This window comes from Ranitomeya variabilis, chromosome 2 (assembly GCF_051348905.1).
Source record: "Ranitomeya variabilis isolate aRanVar5 chromosome 2, aRanVar5.hap1, whole genome shotgun sequence".
Lineage (NCBI taxonomy): Eukaryota > Metazoa > Chordata > Amphibia > Anura > Dendrobatidae > Ranitomeya > Ranitomeya variabilis.
Window position 1 is genome coordinate 375,562,322 of NC_135233.1, and position 21,281 is coordinate 375,583,602.

Below are 21,281 nucleotides of genomic sequence, written 5' to 3' on the forward strand. Positions count from 1 at the left end.
AAAAGGTTGAAAACTCTGCTGTGCATAATAATTTGGAACATGCATTTTGAGTGTTTATTTTTTTTTAAAAAGATACTGTTTTCATAGGCAGTTTGTTCCAAAACATTGCAATTATACTAGACTAGTAGATGACTGGAAAATAACAATGACTGCAATTCAGATAGGTAATTTAGAGAAAATATGAGGAAATATTATTTGCATAATAATTTGGAACACAGTGTATAAACGAGGCAGAAGACACAGATTGTCTGTCCTGTCTATACAGATGGAGAAGAATCCAATGTATCAGACTATTGGTAAGAAAAAAAGATCAAGTAGTCAAAAGATGATGCCGATCCGTGAGAGGCAGCGGAGACAACTCTCATCTCTCCTGCCCCTTCTCTTCTACTGGACAATGTCTGGTTATAAGAAAACTGGATTCCTATGACTTTTACATGCATCTTTTATAAGGTCAGAAGGCTCTAGACCCCAACAATCAGCTGAAATCCAAGGGGCAGAAAGGGTTTGGCTTCCCTGCAGCGCCTCCACAGGGCAAAATAAGAACTGCACATTTACCTCCATCAGACGCCTGTGTGATACGGTACAGGCCCTGATCCTCCAGATCGAGAGACGCTCTTTGTATCATGTCCCTAAGCATCCTCTACTAGTACAAAATGGGTCATAAGAAAAATAGTTTTTCTAAACCGGAGAATCCCTTTAAGATAATACCGCCATCAGTTCTGAGAAAGTGTCGCATCGACCCATCCATGCAGCCAGTAAAGAGGATAACAATTAAGTTCCCGCTTCTAAAAAGAAACACTGTACAAAAAAAAAGTCCACACGGTACATCAATAGGCAGTACACCTGCCTACATCAGCGCTCGTGATACACACGGTGACCACAAGGTGGCGCTCACTATATCTTCCCTCCTAAGACAAACGTTCCAAGGTCGCCATTATACGTCGTATTCTTGAGATTTTCGTCTGCAGAGAATTCTAAAGAAAAAGAAGAAACGACAATAGAGAAGAAGTCAGACAGTGATGGGAACGTCCATGTAGACGCGTCCAGCTCCGCAGCTATGAGGACCCACCTCTGTCTCCTCTTCTTCCTCCATCTTGCCTTTCCACTGGTTCTCTAACTTGCTGAGTTTAGACTGCAGTTTCTGGAGTTCGGAGGACGGATCCACCAGTCCCTTGAGGGTAAAAAAAAAAAAAAACGAAAAAAAAGTTTAACTGAGCAAAACTTTAAAGGGAACCTGTCACCCCCCCCCCCCCCCAGGCGGTTTTAACTAAAAGAGCCACCTTGTGCAGCAGTAATGCTGCATTCTGACAAGGTGGCTCTTTTAGTTCTGGGTGCTGTAATTGCCGAAATAATCCGTTTTGTAATTTGTCCTAAATACCTTTCTTCAGTCCTGGAGGCAGGCCTTTCCCCCCTGCTGCAGACGCCACACAGCCGTCACTCCAGTCTTCTTGGCGCCGGGCGCCGCCTCCTCAGCGCTGTTTTGAAATCAGCCGGCGCCTGCGCTCTTTTCTCCTGCCCTGGGCAGGCGCAGTGAGCGCTACCCGTCCTCATATGCAGTCTAGCTGACTGCGCCTGTGCGGCCGCCATGCCTGTGAATCCCAGCCCCGCAATGAGAATAAATCAGAAGACACTGCGGGGCTGGGATTCACAGGCAGGGCGGCCACACAGGTCAGCTAGACTGCATATGAGGACAGAGGACGGGCAGCGCTCACTGCGCCTGCCCAAGGCAGGAGAAAAGAGCGCAGGCGCCGGCTGATTACAAAACAGCGGTGAGGAGGAGGCGCCAAGAAGATTTGAGTGACGGCTGTGTGACGTCTGCAGCAGGGAGGAAAGGCCTGCCTCCAGGACTGAAGAAAGGTATTTAGGACAAATTACAAAACGGATTATTTCTGCAGTTACAGCACCAGTAACTGAAAGGGCCACCTTGTCAGAATGCAGCATTACTGCTGCACAAGGTGGCTCTTTTAGTTAAAAACACCTGGGGGGGGTGACAGGTTCCCTTTAAAAAAAAAAAAAAAAGTTCTAAAACTTCATCATCATAAAGAGAAAAGTTCTGTAAGTTTTTATTGCATTTTGCAGGATCTCTGCTGTCAGTCAGGGAATAGAAGCAGTCCCGGCTGTCTGGGGCGCTGCGCCTGGGATCACACAGATAACGCTTCCATTCACTCACAGCAAGCAGAGAGCTTACAAAAGCAGTCGGGGATCGGGCAACTATCAGACACACCGATCACTTACCCTCAGGTTCATGTACACGTGACAGCCATCGGTCACTTCTCCGGAGGCCCAGCCAGGACCGTCCCCGGGAGCCTGGGGTGCGGCCCCTGAGAGGTGGAGAGGGCCCGAGAATGAGAGGGTCTGCAGCGGAGACAGGAAAGTCTGAAGAGACAGCAGGTCGTCTTCTTGAGAGCAGGAGACACGAACTGGAGAATAAAGCAGTTACATTACTTAAAGGGGGTTTCCAATTTCATATAAATATTTCTTAAAGGGGTTGTCCGCCCATTAAGTATCATATTAGTGGCACAAGTCATAAACAAATCTACATTATTCCTCATTAAAAATATCATCCAGTGACGAATTAGGAAACTTCTGACAACACGGCGCCACCTTGTGAACAAAATGTATAGCAATGTGCGCGTCCATCTAATGAGTGGAAACACAGCGCCACCTTGTGAACAAAATGTATAGCAATGTGCGCGTCCATCTAATGAGTGGAAACACAGCGCCACCTGGTGTTCAAAATGTATAGCAACGTGCACGTCCATCCAATGAGCAGAAACACAGCGCCACCTGGTGTACACAATGTATAGCAATGTGCACGTCCATCTAATGAGCGGAAACACAGCGCCACCTGGTGTTCAAAATGTATAGCAATGTGCGCATCCATCCAATGAGCGGAAACACGGCGCCACCTGGTGTACAAAATGTATAGCAATGTGCACGTCCATCTAATGAGCGGAAACACAGCGCCACCTGGTGTACAAAATGTATAGCAACGTGCGCGTCCATCCAATGAGCGGAAACACGGCGCCACCTGGTGTTCAAAATGTATAGCAATGTGCGCGTCCATCTAATGAGTGGAAACACGGCGCCACCTGGTGTACAAAATGTATAGCAACGTGCGCGTCCATCCAATGAGCGGAAACACGGCGCCACCTGGTGTACAAAATGTATAGCAACGTGCGCGTCCATCCAATGAGCGGAAACACGGCGCCACCTGGTGTACAAAATGTATAGCAATGTGCGCACCCATCCAATAAGTGGAAACACGGCACCACCTGGTGTACAAAATGTATAGCAATGTGCGCGTCCACCTAATGAGCTGAGTGCTAGTGGTCACACATGCTCAGTAGCCATAGTTTGCGTGCCAGGAGAGGAGCAAGCCTCTACAAGGAGTACTTTCTAGCTTCCAGAGGGGGAAGGAGACCGATTTTGTCTAGAGCTTATTCCTGCAGAACCAAGGAAGACAAGTGGGTGCAAAAAGTGATAACATTTTTTTTTTAAATATACTTTGTGTTTCAATTCCCTGCCATTTTTAAAATCCCTGCTTGCTGTCTGAGAGTAGGACTGGCCTCACATCCAGGAGATGAAAACAGACAAAGCTGAGATTTTGCCACAATGTCCGTCCAGTGTAGACAACCCTTTATGAGCGCCAATCTCTCTCCTGCCCTGGTGGTCTGCGGCAATATTTGGCATTCCCGCAGGGCGATCCCTTTAATTCCCAGTAACCCTTTACCTTCAGGTCTGGCCTTCGTCAGGTTGTAGTCGCTCCTCAGGCCGCGTAATGTCCGGACCACCGAGTATACGAAGTCAAAGTGCCGCGTCTCCTCCGGATACGACCAGTGACCCTGCGAGAGGAGCGCGAGGAGTGAGTGACGCCATAATACCGCCATCGCTACGGACGAGACGCGGCCTCCATTATCGTACCGTGTGCCCGGGGAGGGGGTACTCCGCCACACAGACGCTGGGCGCGTGCCAGGAGAGTGATGACGGCAGTCGCTGCCACAGTTCTTCTGAGAGGTAAGGGGTGAAGGGCGCAAGAAGCCGAAGAGTCACCTCCGCCCCCCGGTACAGCACCTGCCGAGCGTCGGAGCCGCCAGGACCCTTCAGAACGGGTTTCACAGCTTCCTGTACAAAAAAAATGAAAGTGTGTTACTATGTGTACGCAGCTCCACTGCCGAGTAATACGTCTCCATAGCGACAGACTACAAACCAGCCCTGTGTGTAGTAAGAGCCGGCAGTCACCTTCCATCTAGTGAAGGGCGGAGAGAGGGAGGGACCCAGAACTGCAGGGTCAGGTTACACATTAGTCCACCTCAGAGCTGTATTCACAAAACGGCACATCTTTAATGATGACCATTGGGAAAACTTAACCTACCGTTTTCTGTTTACAGCTCCTATGCAGACCCATGTGCAGCCCTATCCTGCAGTGCTGTGTTATAACACATGACTGCAGGACCAGACTACACACGGGCGAGGTTTGTAGTCTGTGACTATGGAGACACATTAGTCTGCATAGGAGCTGTATGCACAAAACGGTGGAGTGAATGAAGTAATGGTGGAGCAAAACTCCCAGCAGGAAACAGTCAGTGCATGCTGGGGGTTGTAGTTCTGCACCAGCTGCAGGCCACTCACCACATAGATATCGCAGTAGTTCTTCAGCCAGAAGCCATGAATGGCGGCGGTGACCTGGTGAATCTCGTAACTCCGCAGCTTCTCCTCGCACTCCTCCGTCACCTGCCGCAGTCGGTCCAGCAGCCATCGGTCCAGGGGGGCCGACGGCCTCAGCTGATGAGAAGAAAGCAGAATTTGTGTCGCCCCTCAACAGCTTGAAAGACGGCGCCATCTCCCACCCTCTATTCTGGGACCCCCGCTCCATTCACTTCTATGGGAACGTAGACTTTCTCCATCTGTCCAATAGAAGTGATTGGAGCGGTGGTCACACTGCAGATATTGGGGTCAATGGAGGTCCCAGAGGTCAGACCCCCAACAACTGTGGGGACCTATTCTCTGGGTTCGCCAACTTTGTTCCTAAGCGTGAAGGGGTCGAGTGAGTGGGGGGCCGGCAACAGTTCCCTGCACAGAAGGGGGGCCTGAGGGAGGGGAAGACAGTCTCAGGATCGGTTGGACCCCCGCGATCAGCTGCCATTAATAAGATTGAATACCTCTTTAAGCTTAAAATTTGCTTGGCTCTTAAAGGAATTGTCCTCCTGGTGTTTGCAGCCCCATAGTCCGTGTAGTGGCCATTCTCAGGTACTGCAGCTCGGCCCCCATTCACTGCAATAGGACCTGAGAACGGCCACTCCACAGTGTACGGCGCTGGGCTGCGTCAGATATCGGACCCCCACTGACCCGGCGCTGAGGATAGCCCACCAATATCATAGCCCTGGACCATCCCTTTAAGAAATTAAAATGAAAGGGAAAATGTGACAGCAGCTTTCCTCACCTCCTCCATGGGCAGAGGGGTAAACCCTTCCCCCAGTGCGGCCAGCACGAATCTCATCCCGTTCCACACTTTGTTGCAGAAATGTCGCACGGCGAGAACCGAAGCTACGTCCAGATTAATGTCGTCACCTGGAAGCGGAAAGGAGCACACGGCGTCAGATCTCAGGGACATGGCAGAGACGGAGAGATGTCACATGGTCAGGCCACGCTGCAGTACCAGACACAGCCACAGGGAAAAAAGGGGGCGCTGTTCAAGAAAAAAGAAATCTACTACCTGTCATCCCTCGCCACAAACACAGGGGTGCGACCTCACCTTGTACGCGGTGAGAGCAGAGGGCAAATCTCAGGGCGTCGGTGCCGCACTCCGGGATCCCGTGTGGGTAATCCTTTACCTGGGACAAGAATCAGACAAGAAATGGAGTCCTGTTATCAGAGGGCATCTCATCGCAGTCCTGCTATCCGGCACCGGGGTACAGGAACAACAAAAGGGGCCTCCACCTCAGAAGCCTCCACCGTAGAAGCCCCCACCACACAGGATGTCCACCGCAGAAGCCTCAACTGCACGGGACCTCCACTGCAGAAGTCTCTACCGCAGGGGACGTCCACCGCAGAAGCCTCAACTGCACGGGACCTCCACTGCAGAAGTCTCTACCGCAAGGGACGTCCACCGCAGGAGCCTCAACTGCACGGGACCTCCACTGCAGAGGTCTCTACCGCAGGGGACGTCCACTGCAGAAGCCTCAACTGCACGGGACCTCCACTGCAGAAGTCTCTACCGCAGGGGACGTCCACCGCAGAAGCCTCAACTGCACGGGACCTCCACTGCAGAGGTCTCTACCGCAGGGGACGTCCACCACAGAAGCCTCAACTGCACGGGACCTCCACTGCAGAAGTCTTTACCGCAGGGGACGTCCACCGCAGAAGCCTCAACTGCACGGGACCTCCACTGCAGAAGTCTCTACCGCAGGGGACGTCCACCACAGAAGCCTCAACTGCACGGGGCCTCCACTGCAGAAGTCTCTACCGCAGGGGACGTCCACCGCAGAAGCCTCAACTGCACGGGACCTCCACTGCAGAAGTCTCTACCGCAGGGGACGTCCACCGCAGAAGCCTCAACTGCACGGGACCTCCACTGCAGAAGTCTCTACCGCAGGGGACGTCCACCGCAGAAGCCTCAACTGCACGGGACCTCCACTGCAGAAGTCTCTACCGCAGGGGACGTCCACCGCAGAAGCCTCAACTGCACGGGACCTCCACTGTAGAGGTCTCTACCGTAGGGGACGTCCGCCGCAGAAGCCTCAACTGCACGGGACCTCCACTGCAGAAGTCTCTACCGCAGGGGACGTCCACCGCAGAAGCCTCAACTGCACGGGACGTCCACCGCAGAAGCCTCAACTGCACGGGGCCTCCACTGCAGAAGTCTCTACCGCAGGGGACGTCCACCGCAGAAGCCTCAACTGCACGGGACCTCCACTGCAGAAGTCTCTATCGCAGGGGACATCCACCGCAGAAGCCTCAACTGCACGGGACCTCCACTGCAGAAGTCTCTACCACAGGGGACGTCCACCGCATAAGTCTCTACCGCAGGGGACGTCCACCGCAGAAGCCTCAACTGCACGGGACCTCCACTGCAGAAGTCTCTACCGCAGGGGACGTCCACCGCAGAAGCCTCAACTGCACGGGGCCTCCACTGCAGAAGTCTCTACCGCAGGGGACGTCCACCGCAGAAGCCTCAACTGCACGGGGCCTCCACTGCAGAAGTCTCTACCGCAGGGGACGTCCACCGCAGAAGCCTCCACCGCAGAAGCCTCAACTGCACGGGACCTCCACTGCAGAAGTCTCTACCGCAGGGGACGTCCACCGCAGAAGCCTCCACCGCAGACCTCAACTGCACGGGACCTCCACTGCAGAAGTCTCTACCGCAGGGGACGTCCACCGCAGACGCCTCAACTGCACGGGACCACCACTGCAGAAGTCTCTACCGCAGGGGACGTCCACCGCAGACGCCTCAACTGCACGGGACGTCCACCGCAGAAGCCTCAACTGCACGGGACCTCCACTGCAGAAGTCTCTACCGCAGGGGACGTCCACCGCAGACGCCTCAACTGCACGGGACCACCACTGCAGAAGTCTCTACCGCAGGGGACGTCCACCGCAGACGCCTCAACTGCACGGGACCTCCACTGCAGAAGTCTCTATCGCAGGGGACGTCCACCGCAGAAGCCTCAACTGCACGGGACCTCCACTGCAGAAGTCTCTACCGCAAGGGACGTCCACCTCAGAAGCCTCAACTGCACGGGACCTCCACTGCAGAGGCCTCTACCGCAGGGGACGTCCACCGCAGAAGCCTCAACTGCACGGGACCTCCACTGCAGAAGTCTCTACCGCAGGGGACGTCCACCGCAGAAGCCTCAACTGCACGGGACCTCCACTGCAGAAGTCTCTACCGCAGGGGACGTCCATCACAGAAGCCTCAACTGCACGGGGCCTCCACTGCAGAAGTCTCTACCTCAGGGGACGTCCACCGCAGAATCCTCAACTGCACGGGACCTCCACCGCAGAAGCCTCCACCACAGAAGTCTCTACAGCAGTGGACCTCGACTGCAGAAGCCTCCACCGCAGAAGCCTCCAAAGCATGGGACCTCCACCACAGAAGTCTCTACCACAGGGGACCTCCACCACTCGGAACCTCGACCGCAGAATCCTCCACCGCAGAAGCCTCAACTGCACGGGACCTCCACTACAGAAGTCTCTACAGCAGAGAACCTCTATCGCAGAAGCCTCCACCACGGGGGACCTCCACTGTTTTTTTTTAACGAAATATAGGAGTGTGCTATGACACGCTATAGCTTTTGTGTTTTCTGCACTGTATGGCGGTAGTATTCGTACATTTAATATCATTATTATCTCCAATTTTCAGTCTTAGCTTCCCATTCACAAATACATTTACCAAAGTCTTAGGCTACTTTCACACTAGCGTAATGCACTGCACGTCGCTATGCGACGTTGCAGCGCATCGACGCTAGCAGCGAAAGTGCCGCACAACGGGGGCAGCGGATGCAGTTTTACATCGCATCCGCTGCCCCATTGTGAGGTGCGGGGAGTCGGGGGCGGGGAAAAGACGCTCCCAACGCACAAAAAAATGTTACATGTAACTTTTTTTTGTGCCGACGGTCCGCCAAAGCACGACGCATCCGTCGCACGAAGAATGCGACGTGTGGCAATCTGTCGCAATGCGTCGCTAATGCAAGTCAATGGAGAAAAAACGCATCCTGCAAGCACTTTTGCAGGATGCGTTTTTTCTCCAAAACGACGCATTGCGACGGAGGCCAAACGACGCTAGTGTGAAAGTAGCCTTAAACATCCCCATCCATCTTACCAGTCCGGACTCTGCTACTTTTAACTCTCGCGGGTCCAAATTTCCCTCCTTTAATTTTTCCTGTAGTTTCTGTGAAGATAAAATGAAAAACACTAATGACGCGACTCTGCGCATCTGGTCTAGAAATCTGGCACAATTTGTGTATGCTGGAGCGGAGCAGAAGCGTTTCAGGACAGAAACAAAAGCAAAAGTCCGAGGAACGAGGGGGCCGAGAGGAACGAGAGGGCCGAGAGGAACGAGGGGGCCGAGAGGTCCAAGAGGCACGAGAGGGCCGCACTTTGCTCTGCACTCACGTTCTAAACAGTCACCGCATAGTATAGCAGCTACGTTGAATCATGCAGTGGGATCGGAGCCAGTCAGACACAGCCAGACTCCACAGACAGAGGACAGAGCTGGTTTATAGCCAACTCTGCTGTGCGGATTGCTCTATATACAGTGCAGGGCCGGTGCCCCGTACGCAGCACAGGACGCCATGTTGGAGCTTCCTCCTCTAATCTCAGCCTTTGTGACTGCAGGAGGGAGAAGGAACTGCTGGTCCTTATAGTCCCAGTCGCCTCTGCTGTACACTCTGCTACATTTCCCCTGTAACTAGGGATAATATACCAGCCCCAGTTACAGGGGAAAACGACAATAAAAAATAATGTATTAATATTTTAAAATGCCCCCAAGAGTCCTAGTGAGCGATACAGGACGGCTGTACCAGGTTGTTACAGCAAGCGGAGGTACTACAGGGAGCAGCACTCACCTCCAGGGAAATGCCGGTCATCACATCAAGAGGATCGAGAACATTTCCTAGAGATTTGCTCATCTTCCGCCCATGAGCATCTCGGACCATGGAGTGCAGGAACACCTGAGGGGAAACACAGAGGGAAGTAACCAGAAAGCAGCCGAAAACATGGACCACAAGCGCCAGTGGCAAGGCTCAGGAGGCAAGGAATTAAAGGGGTTGTATGAGATTAAGTCATATAATAGTGATCAGGAGCCGAGCAGACAACAGCCAGTATACCGAGCTCCGAGCGGAAACTAAACCGTGAGTAAAATTTTAAAAAAAAACTTACAAATTCTCCCATTGGTTAGAATGAGCTCACTGACTGATTCTCAGTTAACCCATTTAGCAGAAGGGACATGAAGCAAAATGTTTAATGACCTAAATACAAAAAAGATTTTTAACCAAAAGTACATGTATTGGAAATCCCAGCAGTAAGTGATGGACATCCCCACAGCTCCCCCGCAGGGGAAGTGAAGTATTACACAGTGCACAAATAATGCTCAGATATGTTGGGTCCTCCAGAATGAATTAGATCCTCAAAGAGGGGTTAACAAAATGGCTCTAGAACGGCGGACACCCCTTTATTATGGCGGTACCTCTCGGAATGGTAACTGCCCTGTGAGCTGTTCTCCTAGCATCACCATCCGGGCCACCCAGAAGAACAGGAGGTCGCTGCCCGTCTCCAGGAGGGAGTTGGGGTAAAAGTCCTCCAGATCTCGAGTCTGTAAGGAAGAGACAATGAGAAAACACAATCCCCTCCCCCACACCGCTCCGTCCACCCAAGAAGAAAAAACTAAGGGAAAAACGGATTTTATTTTATTTATTTTTTTAACCCCCTCACCCCTGGGCGATTTTCCATTTTTCACTCTCCTTCTTCCAAAAGCCATAACTTTTTTACTTTTCCATCAATATGGCCATGTGACGCCTTGTTTTTTGCAGGACGAGTTGTACTCTTGAACGACACCATTCATTTTACTGATTTTACCACATAGTGTAACGGAAAACTGTGAAATTGCAAAAATAAGTGCAATTCCACAATAGTTTTTTTTTTTAAATTTACCATGTTCACTAAATGCTAAAACTGACCTGCCATTATGATTCTCCAGGTCATTACGAGTTCATAGACACCAAACATGTCTAGGTTGTTTTCTTATTAAAGTGGTGAAAAAAAAATCATTTGTATGAAGAAAAAAAACAAAAAACTCTGTGACCGTGATTGAGAGCGCATTTAACTGGTTAACAGCTGCGGGTGGATCTCGGATTAAACCAGTCATCATGTGCTGGGATAGGTGTGTGGACGTATGACGTAAGTGTGAAATCATCGGTCGTGAAGGGGTTAAAAAAAGTTCTGATTTTTTTTCCCCCACCAAATATTTTTTCTAAAAAAACTATACAAGTCTGGTATGGCTGTGATCGTACTGACCTAAAAAATTGTGTTTCCAGGTTAATTTTACTGCAAAATCAACGTAGTTAAAAAAAAAATAAAAATACAACAAAAAATGTTGAAATTCTTTTTTTTCACCATATTTGGGAGTTTTTCACTACATTATATGGTAAAATGCATGGAGTCATTCAAAAATTCGACTCGTCCCGCAGAAGACAAGCGCTGATACAACAATGTGCAGGGAAAACTATAGGAGTTACTGCTTCTGGAAAAAAAGGGGAACAAAAAAAAAAAAAAATCAGTTCCTGCAGCCACCACTAGAGGGAGCTCAGGAGTTTGATGCAGGCATTGAACCCTGCAATATCACAGTGTGCAGTGAGCTCCCCCTGGTGGTGACTGCAGGAAGCCACACTATAAGGCCGGAGACACACTGGTGCGAGAGACGGCCGAGTCTCGCTGGTTAAAAGCAAGCTGTGGCACCTGCACTCCGGAGCGGAGCGTGCGGCTCCATAGCAATACATGGAGCTGCACGCTCAGCTCCGGAATGCAGGTGCCACAGCTTGCTTTTAACCAGCGAGACTCGGCCGTCTCTCGCACCAGTGTGTCTCCGGCCTAAATCAGCGATGGGAGATTAGTAAGAAATCCTCTCCTAAGGCAGAACTCACCGGCTGCGGCCATCCCAGCATCGCAAATGGAAAGAGAGCTGATGAAAACCAAGTATCGAGAACGTCCTCATCTACACAGGAAGAAGAGCTTATATAATAACAACATCGCAGGATAGGACGCGTGCCGGATTAGCAGATATTCTGGATTATCGGGTGGGTAAGCCCTCACCTCTTCTAAGGACGAGCTCGCACTCCGGTTTTCCTAACACGTTGGCGGCTTTCTTCCTGGCTTCTGATTCGCTGTGAGCAGCTACCCAGAATCCTTCACTTTCATCATCCTGCGGCGCATACAAGCGGGGGTCACTAACCTGGGGAGACGGCGCCACGGACACCAGGTAAGCGGGAATCCGATGCCCCCACCACAGTTGCCGCGAAATGCACCAGTCGCTGGAATAAAAGGACAGCCCAAAAATGAAGAAAGGCACATGTATCAAGAGGAATTGGTTCTGTCTTCAAAAATGGGGTATGACCCCGAATATCGGTAATGGCATCATTCTCTGAGTGCAGCCTGCAGTGTAAAGCATGGAGGCTTGGTTACAGGATGCATGGCTATGCAGGGACAAGCATCCTCTAGTCCAACTGCTCTAGCACTACAACTCCCAGCGTGACCTGAGATGCTAGAAGATACCGTTTTCTGCTTGGAACACTACAAGGCAGTGAAACTACAACTCCCAGCATGACCCGATATGAGGCTACCTGATGTTCGAGAGCCAGTTCTTCCAGTTCTTCTGGTGATAGGACGGCGTGATCCTCATCTGCCCCGACTCCACGGCCTTGGGATAGTATCACGTAGGTCATATAAGACACGGAGGGTGGTGGGGTGGGATACGATAATGGAAGGACATAACGGCTCCTACCCTTAGAGCTTTTTGGGCCATCTCCTCACAGTTCACAAACCACTGGCGCTTCAGTAAGTGCTCAATCACGTCACCGGAGCGGCTGCAAGACAAAGAAATGGGGTAAGTGCTGCTGTGCAGACTTGTATGTCGTTCCTGCAGCCACCACCAGATGGAGCTCTGTGCACAGGGATCCATTACAGTGAACATCTGTGATCAGTGAGTGCCCTCTAGTGGTAGCTGTAGGGAATACAATTGTATCATTGATCTCTATAGATGACGATTTGGCACTCGAGCATAAAAAAATAAAATGTATCTCTGAAGTCATTAAACTTAGGGGTCTATTGTATGATAAAATGGGGGTCAACTAAGGAAAGTTCATACACTGATATTCCTGTTTCCAAGACTTAAGGTCTGGGGTCCGAATTTCCTTATGATCTGACATCTTGGGTCACCGTCTGTGACCTGAATTAATTTATGGATTTGATGTCATCAGTTTGAGTTCATTGTGGGGATCTGACATTTGGAGTCAGGTTTAATTTCAGTTTAGGTTCTAAATTAATTGTGCCGTGATTTGAAAATTCCTTTTTTTGTTACCTTCTCGCTTTTGGAAAGTATTAATCACTAGGTTTCATAGTGTCAGCCTACTCGGAAAGTATTAAATGTCTAGGTTTTATAGTGTCATCCTACTCGGAAAGTTTTCTGTAATCTGCCGATGTGCCACCAGAGGGCGCTGGTTGTAGTCAGTCAGCACCACCTGGTGGCTGCACAGAGCACTACATCAGGATGGCGGATGGCCTCACCTACAGACGGGCAGCAGCATCGAATGCTCGCAGTCTCCTCTATAAAGTCCTTTCTCCTTCAGTGCGGCCACAACCTGCTCCCGAGCGTCGAATCTTTTCACGCCCTGTAAGGATGCACCGACACATTGTAACGCTGACCAATACCAGAGAAGGGGGGATACACAGAGCATCAGACCTGTATCCAATCCCCGCAGGCTTCCGTCATGGACCCATCTTCCCCGATCACAGAAATCGATGGGAGTGCCAGGTCTTGCGCCATCTCAAAGTCTACGGGGCTGTGAGCGGGGGTCACCTTTACGGCTCCTAGAAGAAAAAATGGCCAGAGAGGGTCACACTGCCACCTAGTAAGTTGCAGCCACCGTGCAGGGATGTACTGACCGGTGCCAAACTCCGGGTTCACCAGCCGATGGGCGACAACAGGGAGCAGACGGCCAGTGAAGGGGTGACGGAGGCTTCTGCCATGGAGGCGCTAAGAAAGAACGAGTCCCAGGTCAGTCCTGTGGTCCGGACAGGCATATAAGGCCGCTCCCCGACATGCGGAGCCGTCACCGCCACGTCCTTGCAGCCACCGCTAGGGGGCGCGTACAGGACACGAGCTGCACACGGCCTATACGGGGTTCACAGAAAAACCAATATGGCAGCAAAGGAGGCATTCAGAAGGCTACAAGGACAGCCCACCGGCACCCAAAGACATGTGCTGGGAGGAGACAGCGCTGCAGTCAGTGATTGACAGCAGCATTTCCATGGTCAGCTGGATCCGGACACTGCAAATGCTGGATGTACCACACAGCCGGCACCGGCCATATTACCGGATAGCAGGGAGCCCAGAGTCCTCTGTAATCAGCGCCATTACTTCTCACACAAGTCTCGTCGTCTTCCAAAAACCAGAATAATGGAGACTCACCAGGTACCTGGGGTCGTCCGGATGGACCGCCACGGCGGTGTCCCCCAGCATGGTCTCCGGACGTGTGGTGGCCACGAGGATTTCATCATCTGTAATGCAAGGAAGGCAGCGGAGTGATCGGGAGGCCACACTGAAGAGGCCGCCATCGGCTGATGGATCTACCTCCTTCCTCTGTGGGGTAAGCGAAGCGGAACAGGAGTCCAAAGGGGACTTTCCTCTGGTAGCCGGGCACGGACAGGAAGGTCTTACCACCCAGCTGCCGACTCTCCACCTGTGGAAAGAGAACAAGGTGCGTGGTGAGAACACAGAACAAACATGGAGTCTGCATCATGTCTCCAGTCCGTGTCGAGGGGCAGCGGACGACATTGTCCATGCATTTCCTCAGTGTCAAGAGGCAACGAACGGGGTGGTCCATGTTGAGGGGTGGCGGAATTTGATGGGCCTTGTCTCCCCTCCGCATTGAGGGATGACGGATGGCGCGATCCACAGTCCCCCTTGCTTCGAGGGGCGGCAAATGGGATGGTTCATATCTCCCCTCCGTCTCAAGGGGCGGCGACAGACAGGACGGTCCATGTCAAGGGGTGGCGGAATGGGATGGTCCTCGTCTACCCTCCATGTTGAGTGACTGTGGACGACGCAATCCATGTCTTCACCCTCTATCCCCCGTGTCATGGGGCTGCAGACAGGACAGTCCATGTCTCCCCTCTGCGCTGAACGATGGTGGACGATAAAGTCAATGTCTCCCCTCCATGTCGAAGGGAAGTGGACAGGACAGTCCATGTCTCCCTTCCGTGTCGAGGGGCGGTGGACAACACGTCCATGTCTTCACTGTGCACTGAGTGATGACAGATGACGAAGTCCACGTCTTCCCTCTGTGTCAAGGGACAACGAATGGGACGGTGCATATCAAGGGGTGACTGAATGGGATGGTCCTCGTCTCCCCTCCACGTTAAGTGATGGCAGACCATGCGGTCCACATCTCCCTTCAGTGTCGAGGGGTGGTGGACTACACAGTCCCTTTCTCCCCTCCGCGCTGACTGATGGCGGATGACGAAGTCCACGTCTCCCCTCCGTGTCAAGGGGCGGCGGACGACACGATCCATGTCTTCCCTGAGTGTCTAGGGGCAACGGATGGGATGGTCCATGGCGATGGGTGGCAGAATGGGATGGTCCTTGTCTCCCCTCCACGTTGCGTGACGGTGGACGACGCAGTCCACGTCTCCCCTCAGTGTCGAGGGACGGTGGATGCTACAGTCCACATCTCCCCTCTATCTCGATGGGCAGCGGCGGACAGGACATGTCTCCGCTACATGTTAAGAGACGACGGACGGGCCACTCCATGTTTCCCCTCCATGACGAGGGTGGCGGACATAAATATCTCCCCTCTATATCAGAGGCGGCAGACAGTCCACCACTTACCTCCCTATCAGAGGTGGGGCCATGCCTTACCTCAATATCAGAGATGGCGGACCGGAGGGCACAGGACCAATTCACAAGACGATGCCGGCGACGAACCAAACCACTCTCATAGAGATGGATGAAGGCCTCAGACACGGCGCGGGAGAAACGCTGAGGATGAAAGCAGGATCAGGGCTGGGAGAGACAGCAACGATCACGGGGGAGGATGAGATTGTACCGCACCATGGAATACAAAGGCGCTATATAAATCAGAGCAATTACTTCTATAGAAAGGCCACCAGATATTGGGACATCCTAAGAATCCGGCCTGTGCCAAAATAGTCCCGTGTGCCGGATCTTGCCACCTAAGTGATGTTCTGAGAGATTGACAGTGGCATTTCAATGGTTAAACAGCGGCGGTCGCAGCTCAGCCGTCAGTGTCAGGCAGTTATCTGGAGAGGGATCAGCGATGGCGCCATGTGACAGGGTCTCACCTCGTCCATGGTGAAGCAGGATCGGTCCCAGTCCAGAGACGCCCCGAGGGACTGCAGCTGCTGATAAATCCTGTCCCCTTTACTGCAGGAAGGAAGAAAGTGACAAAGTCAGAGACACAAAGACGCTCCGGCCACGGCCCGGACTGATCGCGCCTTTTACCTCTCCTTCCATCGCCACACGGCCCCGAGAAACTCCTCCCGACCCAAATCATGGCGAGAGACGCCCCCTTCTTTATACAGGTTCTTCTCCACCACAGTCTATGAAGGGGAAACAGCAGCCGGTCAGCTGGAGGGACTACAACTCCCAGCATATGTCATCCTGGCCAGTGTATTACTGCACTAAATACCTGTGCAGCCTGGTAACAGGGCGGCACAAGCCCCATTCACATGCATGGGATTCAAATTTTACAAGGATTGAGCCGTTGCACCAGTGATAAAATCCGGGTGAAATCTGACTGTTTCCTACAGATCCAGTGCCGTACCTGAGTGGCGATCCCCGCGTGATCGGATCCAGGCACCCACAGCACCTTCTCACCCAGCATCCTCCTCCTGACCAAGAAGAAAGTAGAGACACACGGGACTGTGATGTGACTTTAGTCAGCTCTGATCACTGCTGAATTAAAGGTCATGCAGGATTCGAAGAAAGTAAAAGGGGGGGGGGGGGTCTTCAATTTTTCACTATTTTTTCCTCCCAGAAACAACTCCACACCAGTCTACAGGCAGCATGTGGTATTACGGAACAGTATCACTTGAATGGAGATGAGCTGCAATATCAGTGGCTCGGCTTCTGCTTGAAACAGGGCAGCTTTTCCACTGTTGGCTCATGACTGCTGCTATGTAGAAGGGGCTGGCTGTTCTCTTCAATGGCTAGGCCAACCTCCTTGTAGGTCCATACATTGGCAGCGACAATGCTGGCTTTGCTATGGAAATGAGTAGCCGGCTGCCTTCACACAGGAAACGTCACCTGTAGATCAAGCAGAAGCCGGAGGTCCAATAATGGAAATACATTAGAAAGTTGCATAATTTGCTTGCTGAGGCGAATAAGTAGAATTGTTTTTTTTTTTTTTTTTTTTTTTTTTTAACTGGACAATCCCTTTAACTCATTGCACTGGGCGAATTTTCATTTTTATTTTTTATTAATGTGGTGTAATGCTGCTTTTATTGGAATTATTTGGGGCAATATTTGTTTGGATCAATTATTCCATTTTTTGGGGGGGTGGGGCAGTTAGGAGATGACGATAGTATCAATTCTGGAGTATCCACCCCCTCATTCTTTTAAGCATTTATATCTCCACAGATTAAACTTTTGCTTTCTATTATTTCTTTATTTTTGAGGGAAGCCCACCGGCACCCAGAGATCACATGATGGGGGCAGATGGGTAGGGAGCAACAAGAAACCCTTTAAATGTCACAGTCAGAAATTGACAGCGTCAAGTAAGCGGTTAACAGCAGCGATCAGAGTCAGCTCCGGTCATTGCGGTCCATGGGGCCCATTGTTGGGGCCCCTCACGTGACGGATCCAGCACTTCTGTTGTTCTGCTCTGAGATGGATCAGAACCACAGAATTTCTGGACACAGGTGCTTTTCAGACATTGTCTACTCACCAGCGCACCAGAGAGTCCTCGATGGCGACGGTGAGAGCGTGGCCCAGGTGGAGGGAGCCGGTGACATTGGGTGGAGGGATGCAGAGCGAGAAGATCTGGGGCCGGGCGTGGGGGAGACGACTCTGATGGGAGAAACAACAACAAAAAAATTATATTTAGCAGGTTGTATACCAATGTGAATGGGTCAGGAACGAGCTGCGGATTTGGGGTCTTTTCTCCCCTCTGCCAGTGACAGGTCAGGTGACACAATCTGGCCATAATCGCACCGACCAGGAGAATCCCGTCACTGCACAATGAGAGCAGCAAAAACAACAGAGAAAATGCATTTTATTCTTCCCCCATTTCTCTGCACTTGGAATTTTTTTCCCTTTTATTTTGGTGACAATCAAAACTACAACTCGTCCCAAAAAAACAGAAGACCTCGTACGGTGATGTCAATGGGTAAAGGAGGAGACAAAAACGAAAAAGACAGAAACGGCCATGTCCTGAATGGGTTCATTAAAAAGTGAGAATCTGCAGCAGTGTCTCCCTCTTCTCCCCTTGCCTTGTTGCATGGTCTGACAGTAGGGGGCGCTCCTTACTATAATGGGGGTCACTCCAAGTGGAAGCGGTGCTGCCTCTCACAGCTCGTCCTCACCTGGTACTCCGGCTTAAAGAATCCCTGCTTCACCCACCAGGAATACCATGTGGCCTCCACGTATCGGGGACTGTAAGCCGCCGGGAGCGGCACACCGGTATCTAGGAATGAAATATAGGGCATTAATCAGGAAAGGCCGGCAGAGTATACAGTGTATGTACTGCCATACCGTGCCCACATAGTGCCAGACAGGCCACATACACAGAGCCAACATGCTGCCATACTGTGCCCACATAGTGCCTGACAGGCCATATATATATATATATAGACAACATACTGCCATACTGTGCCCACATATTGCCAGACAGGCCACATACACAGAGCCAACATGCTGCCATACTGTGCCCACATAGTGCCTGACAGGCCATATATATATATATATAGACAACATACTGCCATACTGTGCCCACATAATGCCTGACAGGCCATATATATAGACAACATACTGCTATACTGTGCTCACATAGTGCCTGACAGGCCACATATACAGAGCCAACATACTGCCATACGGTGCCCACATAGTGCCTGACAGGCCACATACACAGAGCCAACATACTGCCATACTGTGCCCACATAGTGCCTGACAGGCCATATATATAGACAACATACTGCCATACTGTGCTCACATAGTGCCTGACAGGCCACATATACAGAGCCAACATACTGCCATACGGTGCCCACATAGTGCCTGACAGGCCACATACAGAGCCAACATACTGCCATACTGTGCTCACATAGTGCCAGACAGGCCACATATACAGAGCCAACATACTGCCATACTGTGCCCACATAGTGTCAGACAGGCCACATATACAGAGCCAACATACTGCCATACTGTGCCCACATAGTGCCTGACAGGCCACATATACAGAGCCAACATACTGCCATACTGTGCCCACATAGTGCCTGACAGGCCACATATATATATATATAGACAACATACTGCCATACTGTGCCCACATATTGCCAGACAGGCCACATACACAGAGCCAACATGCTGCCATACTGTGCCCACATAGTGCCTGACAGGCCACATATCATCATACAGGGACAACATAATGCCATACTGTGCCCACATAGTGTCAGACAGGCCACATATAAAGAGCCAAGATACTGCCATACTGTGCTCACATAGTGCCAGACATTACACATATCATCATACAGGGAAAACATACTGCCATACTGTGCTCACCAAGAACCACAAAGTACTAGATCATACAAGGCAGACATACTGCCATCTCGTGCCCACAGAGCGGCGCAGTGCCACCTGCTGCCTGACATTACCGCTGTGCTCCTCCCTCCCCATGACGCAGTAAGACTCACTGCCCCTATGGCACCGCCGCCATCTCTCGTCATCCATTTTCCCATGGAGCGGAGACACTGCCCTCTCCTGGCAGCAGCAGGTATCACAAGTAATGTCGGCCTGACACCTCTAGTCCTCCAGATACAGAGGTTAGAGCAGACTGATGGCGCTGATTCTCCCTTCTACCTTTCTTCTCTCCTGGCGCCGTGCGGCCTTCGTACTCGACGGTCTCCTTGTCTTGCCAGTGCCGGCCTCTCCCTGGAGCCGCCTGCGGACACATCGCGCCTATTAGTGACCATACACTGTACACGCTGCACCATGTAATAAGGCGCTACACACCGTCTCCAGCGCGGCGTCCTCCTCCCGCTGACACTGCCGGCGCCGCCGACGCTCATCCCTCCTCATCCGCTCTGTGACGCTAGCGGCGCCCCTGCAGGGTGCTCCCCCAATGACCCCGCGGTCACAGAAGAGGCGGAGCATTGTAAGGGGAGGGGGAGGAGTCCTAAAAATAAAAAACAGAAAAAACTTGAAATATCTGACATTAAAAGTGAAATCGTTGTGCTGTGTGAAGCCCCTATAAGACACGAAACCGCACCACGGCACTATGGGTATTTTTGTGGCGTTATCTGGTGGCATTATGTGGCAGCTGTACAGTAAGTATAGGGGTGTCATGATGGGCGCGGTCTATTAATTAGGTGTCACATTATATTGGTGCAGTCTAGGAGTGGACTATTTGGCGGCACTACGTATACACGGTCAGGGAGGATTATTTAGGGACTACATGGGGGCAGTTGGCTTCTTTCTGGGTTTATTATATGGCTGCATTCAGGATGTGTTTATTAGTACAAGAACGGTGGGATTATTCGGCAGTGTATGGCGGCATTATACGGGTTTAGTATTCAGGAACAGTATGGCGGCATTATTTGTATTACGTGGAGATGTATGGGTGCAGTCTGTGAGTCAGTAACTGTACGGAACCATTATATGGACAGTTAGGGCCGGATAGTGCCACATTACGGTGACATTACCTGTGCAGTATATGGCGGCATTATACGGGTTTAGTATTCAGGAACAGTATGGCGGCATTATTTGTATTACGTGGAGATGTATGGGTGCAGTCTGTGAGTCAGTAACTGTACGGAACCATTATATGGACAGTTAGGGCCGGATAGTGCCACATTACGGTGACATTACCTGTGCAGTATATGGCGGCATTACAGGACTATATGGGCACGTTACATGGGGGTCATTAGCAGCGCTATAATGCTGGCACTGGCATGGCGGGATTATATAGAGATATTGTACAGGAATTACTTGGGAGTCTGTACGGCAGTGCAGGGTGGGCATCAGTATTAGATAGGGATACTATGTGGGGACAGTCGGAGAATGTGACAGTGAGGCACGGTATGGCGGGATTACATGTCCTCTGCTCCGGCTCACACCGACCTCCTCTCCCCGGCTCAGTCTCCGCAGCACGGCTCTCACGCTCCTGACAGCCAGAAATCTTGTGCGTTCCAGAACAGAATCCACCAATCAGGACTCTTAGGTTCCATTCTGAAAGCGAGGCTTGGCTAAAAGGACTCGACCAATGACAGAAAAGAAATCTCAGACGTTCGTCGGCGTGGCCTCACTTGTTCCACCAATCAGGGTTCAGGTTTATTTC

The 21,281-nt window shown here is 51.4% G+C and overlaps 1 protein-coding gene across 2 annotated transcripts; it reads right to left on the bottom strand.

Moving 5' to 3' along the window:
- Positions 1 to 157: 157 nt before the first annotated feature.
- Positions 158 to 21,187, bottom strand: VARS2 (valyl-tRNA synthetase 2, mitochondrial). Of its 2 annotated transcripts, none has more exons than XM_077286023.1 (29): positions 21,065 to 21,187; positions 19,958 to 20,120; positions 19,805 to 19,886; positions 18,316 to 18,416; positions 17,679 to 17,800; positions 16,557 to 16,623; positions 16,235 to 16,332; positions 16,075 to 16,156; positions 15,632 to 15,751; positions 14,345 to 14,453; positions 14,183 to 14,271; positions 13,657 to 13,747; positions 13,454 to 13,581; positions 13,279 to 13,382; positions 12,497 to 12,578; positions 12,336 to 12,412; positions 11,809 to 12,026; positions 11,640 to 11,710; positions 10,187 to 10,312; positions 9,567 to 9,671; positions 8,822 to 8,890; positions 5,756 to 5,834; positions 5,444 to 5,571; positions 4,633 to 4,785; positions 3,925 to 4,125; positions 3,734 to 3,845; positions 2,236 to 2,420; positions 1,070 to 1,171; positions 158 to 974 (listed from the first exon to the last, which is right to left on the bottom strand). In XM_077286023.1, exons 2-29 carry the CDS (start codon positions 20,096 to 20,098, stop codon positions 909 to 911), a joined length of 3,108 nt encoding a protein of 1,035 aa, XP_077142138.1. In that variant the 5' UTR covers positions 20,099 to 20,120; positions 21,065 to 21,187; the 3' UTR covers positions 158 to 908. The 2 variants fall into 2 exon arrangements, with proteins under 2 accessions (XP_077142138.1, XP_077142137.1); XM_077286022.1 differs by having other exon boundaries at positions 21,038 to 21,115.
- Between the last annotated feature and the right edge of the window lie 94 nt (positions 21,188 to 21,281).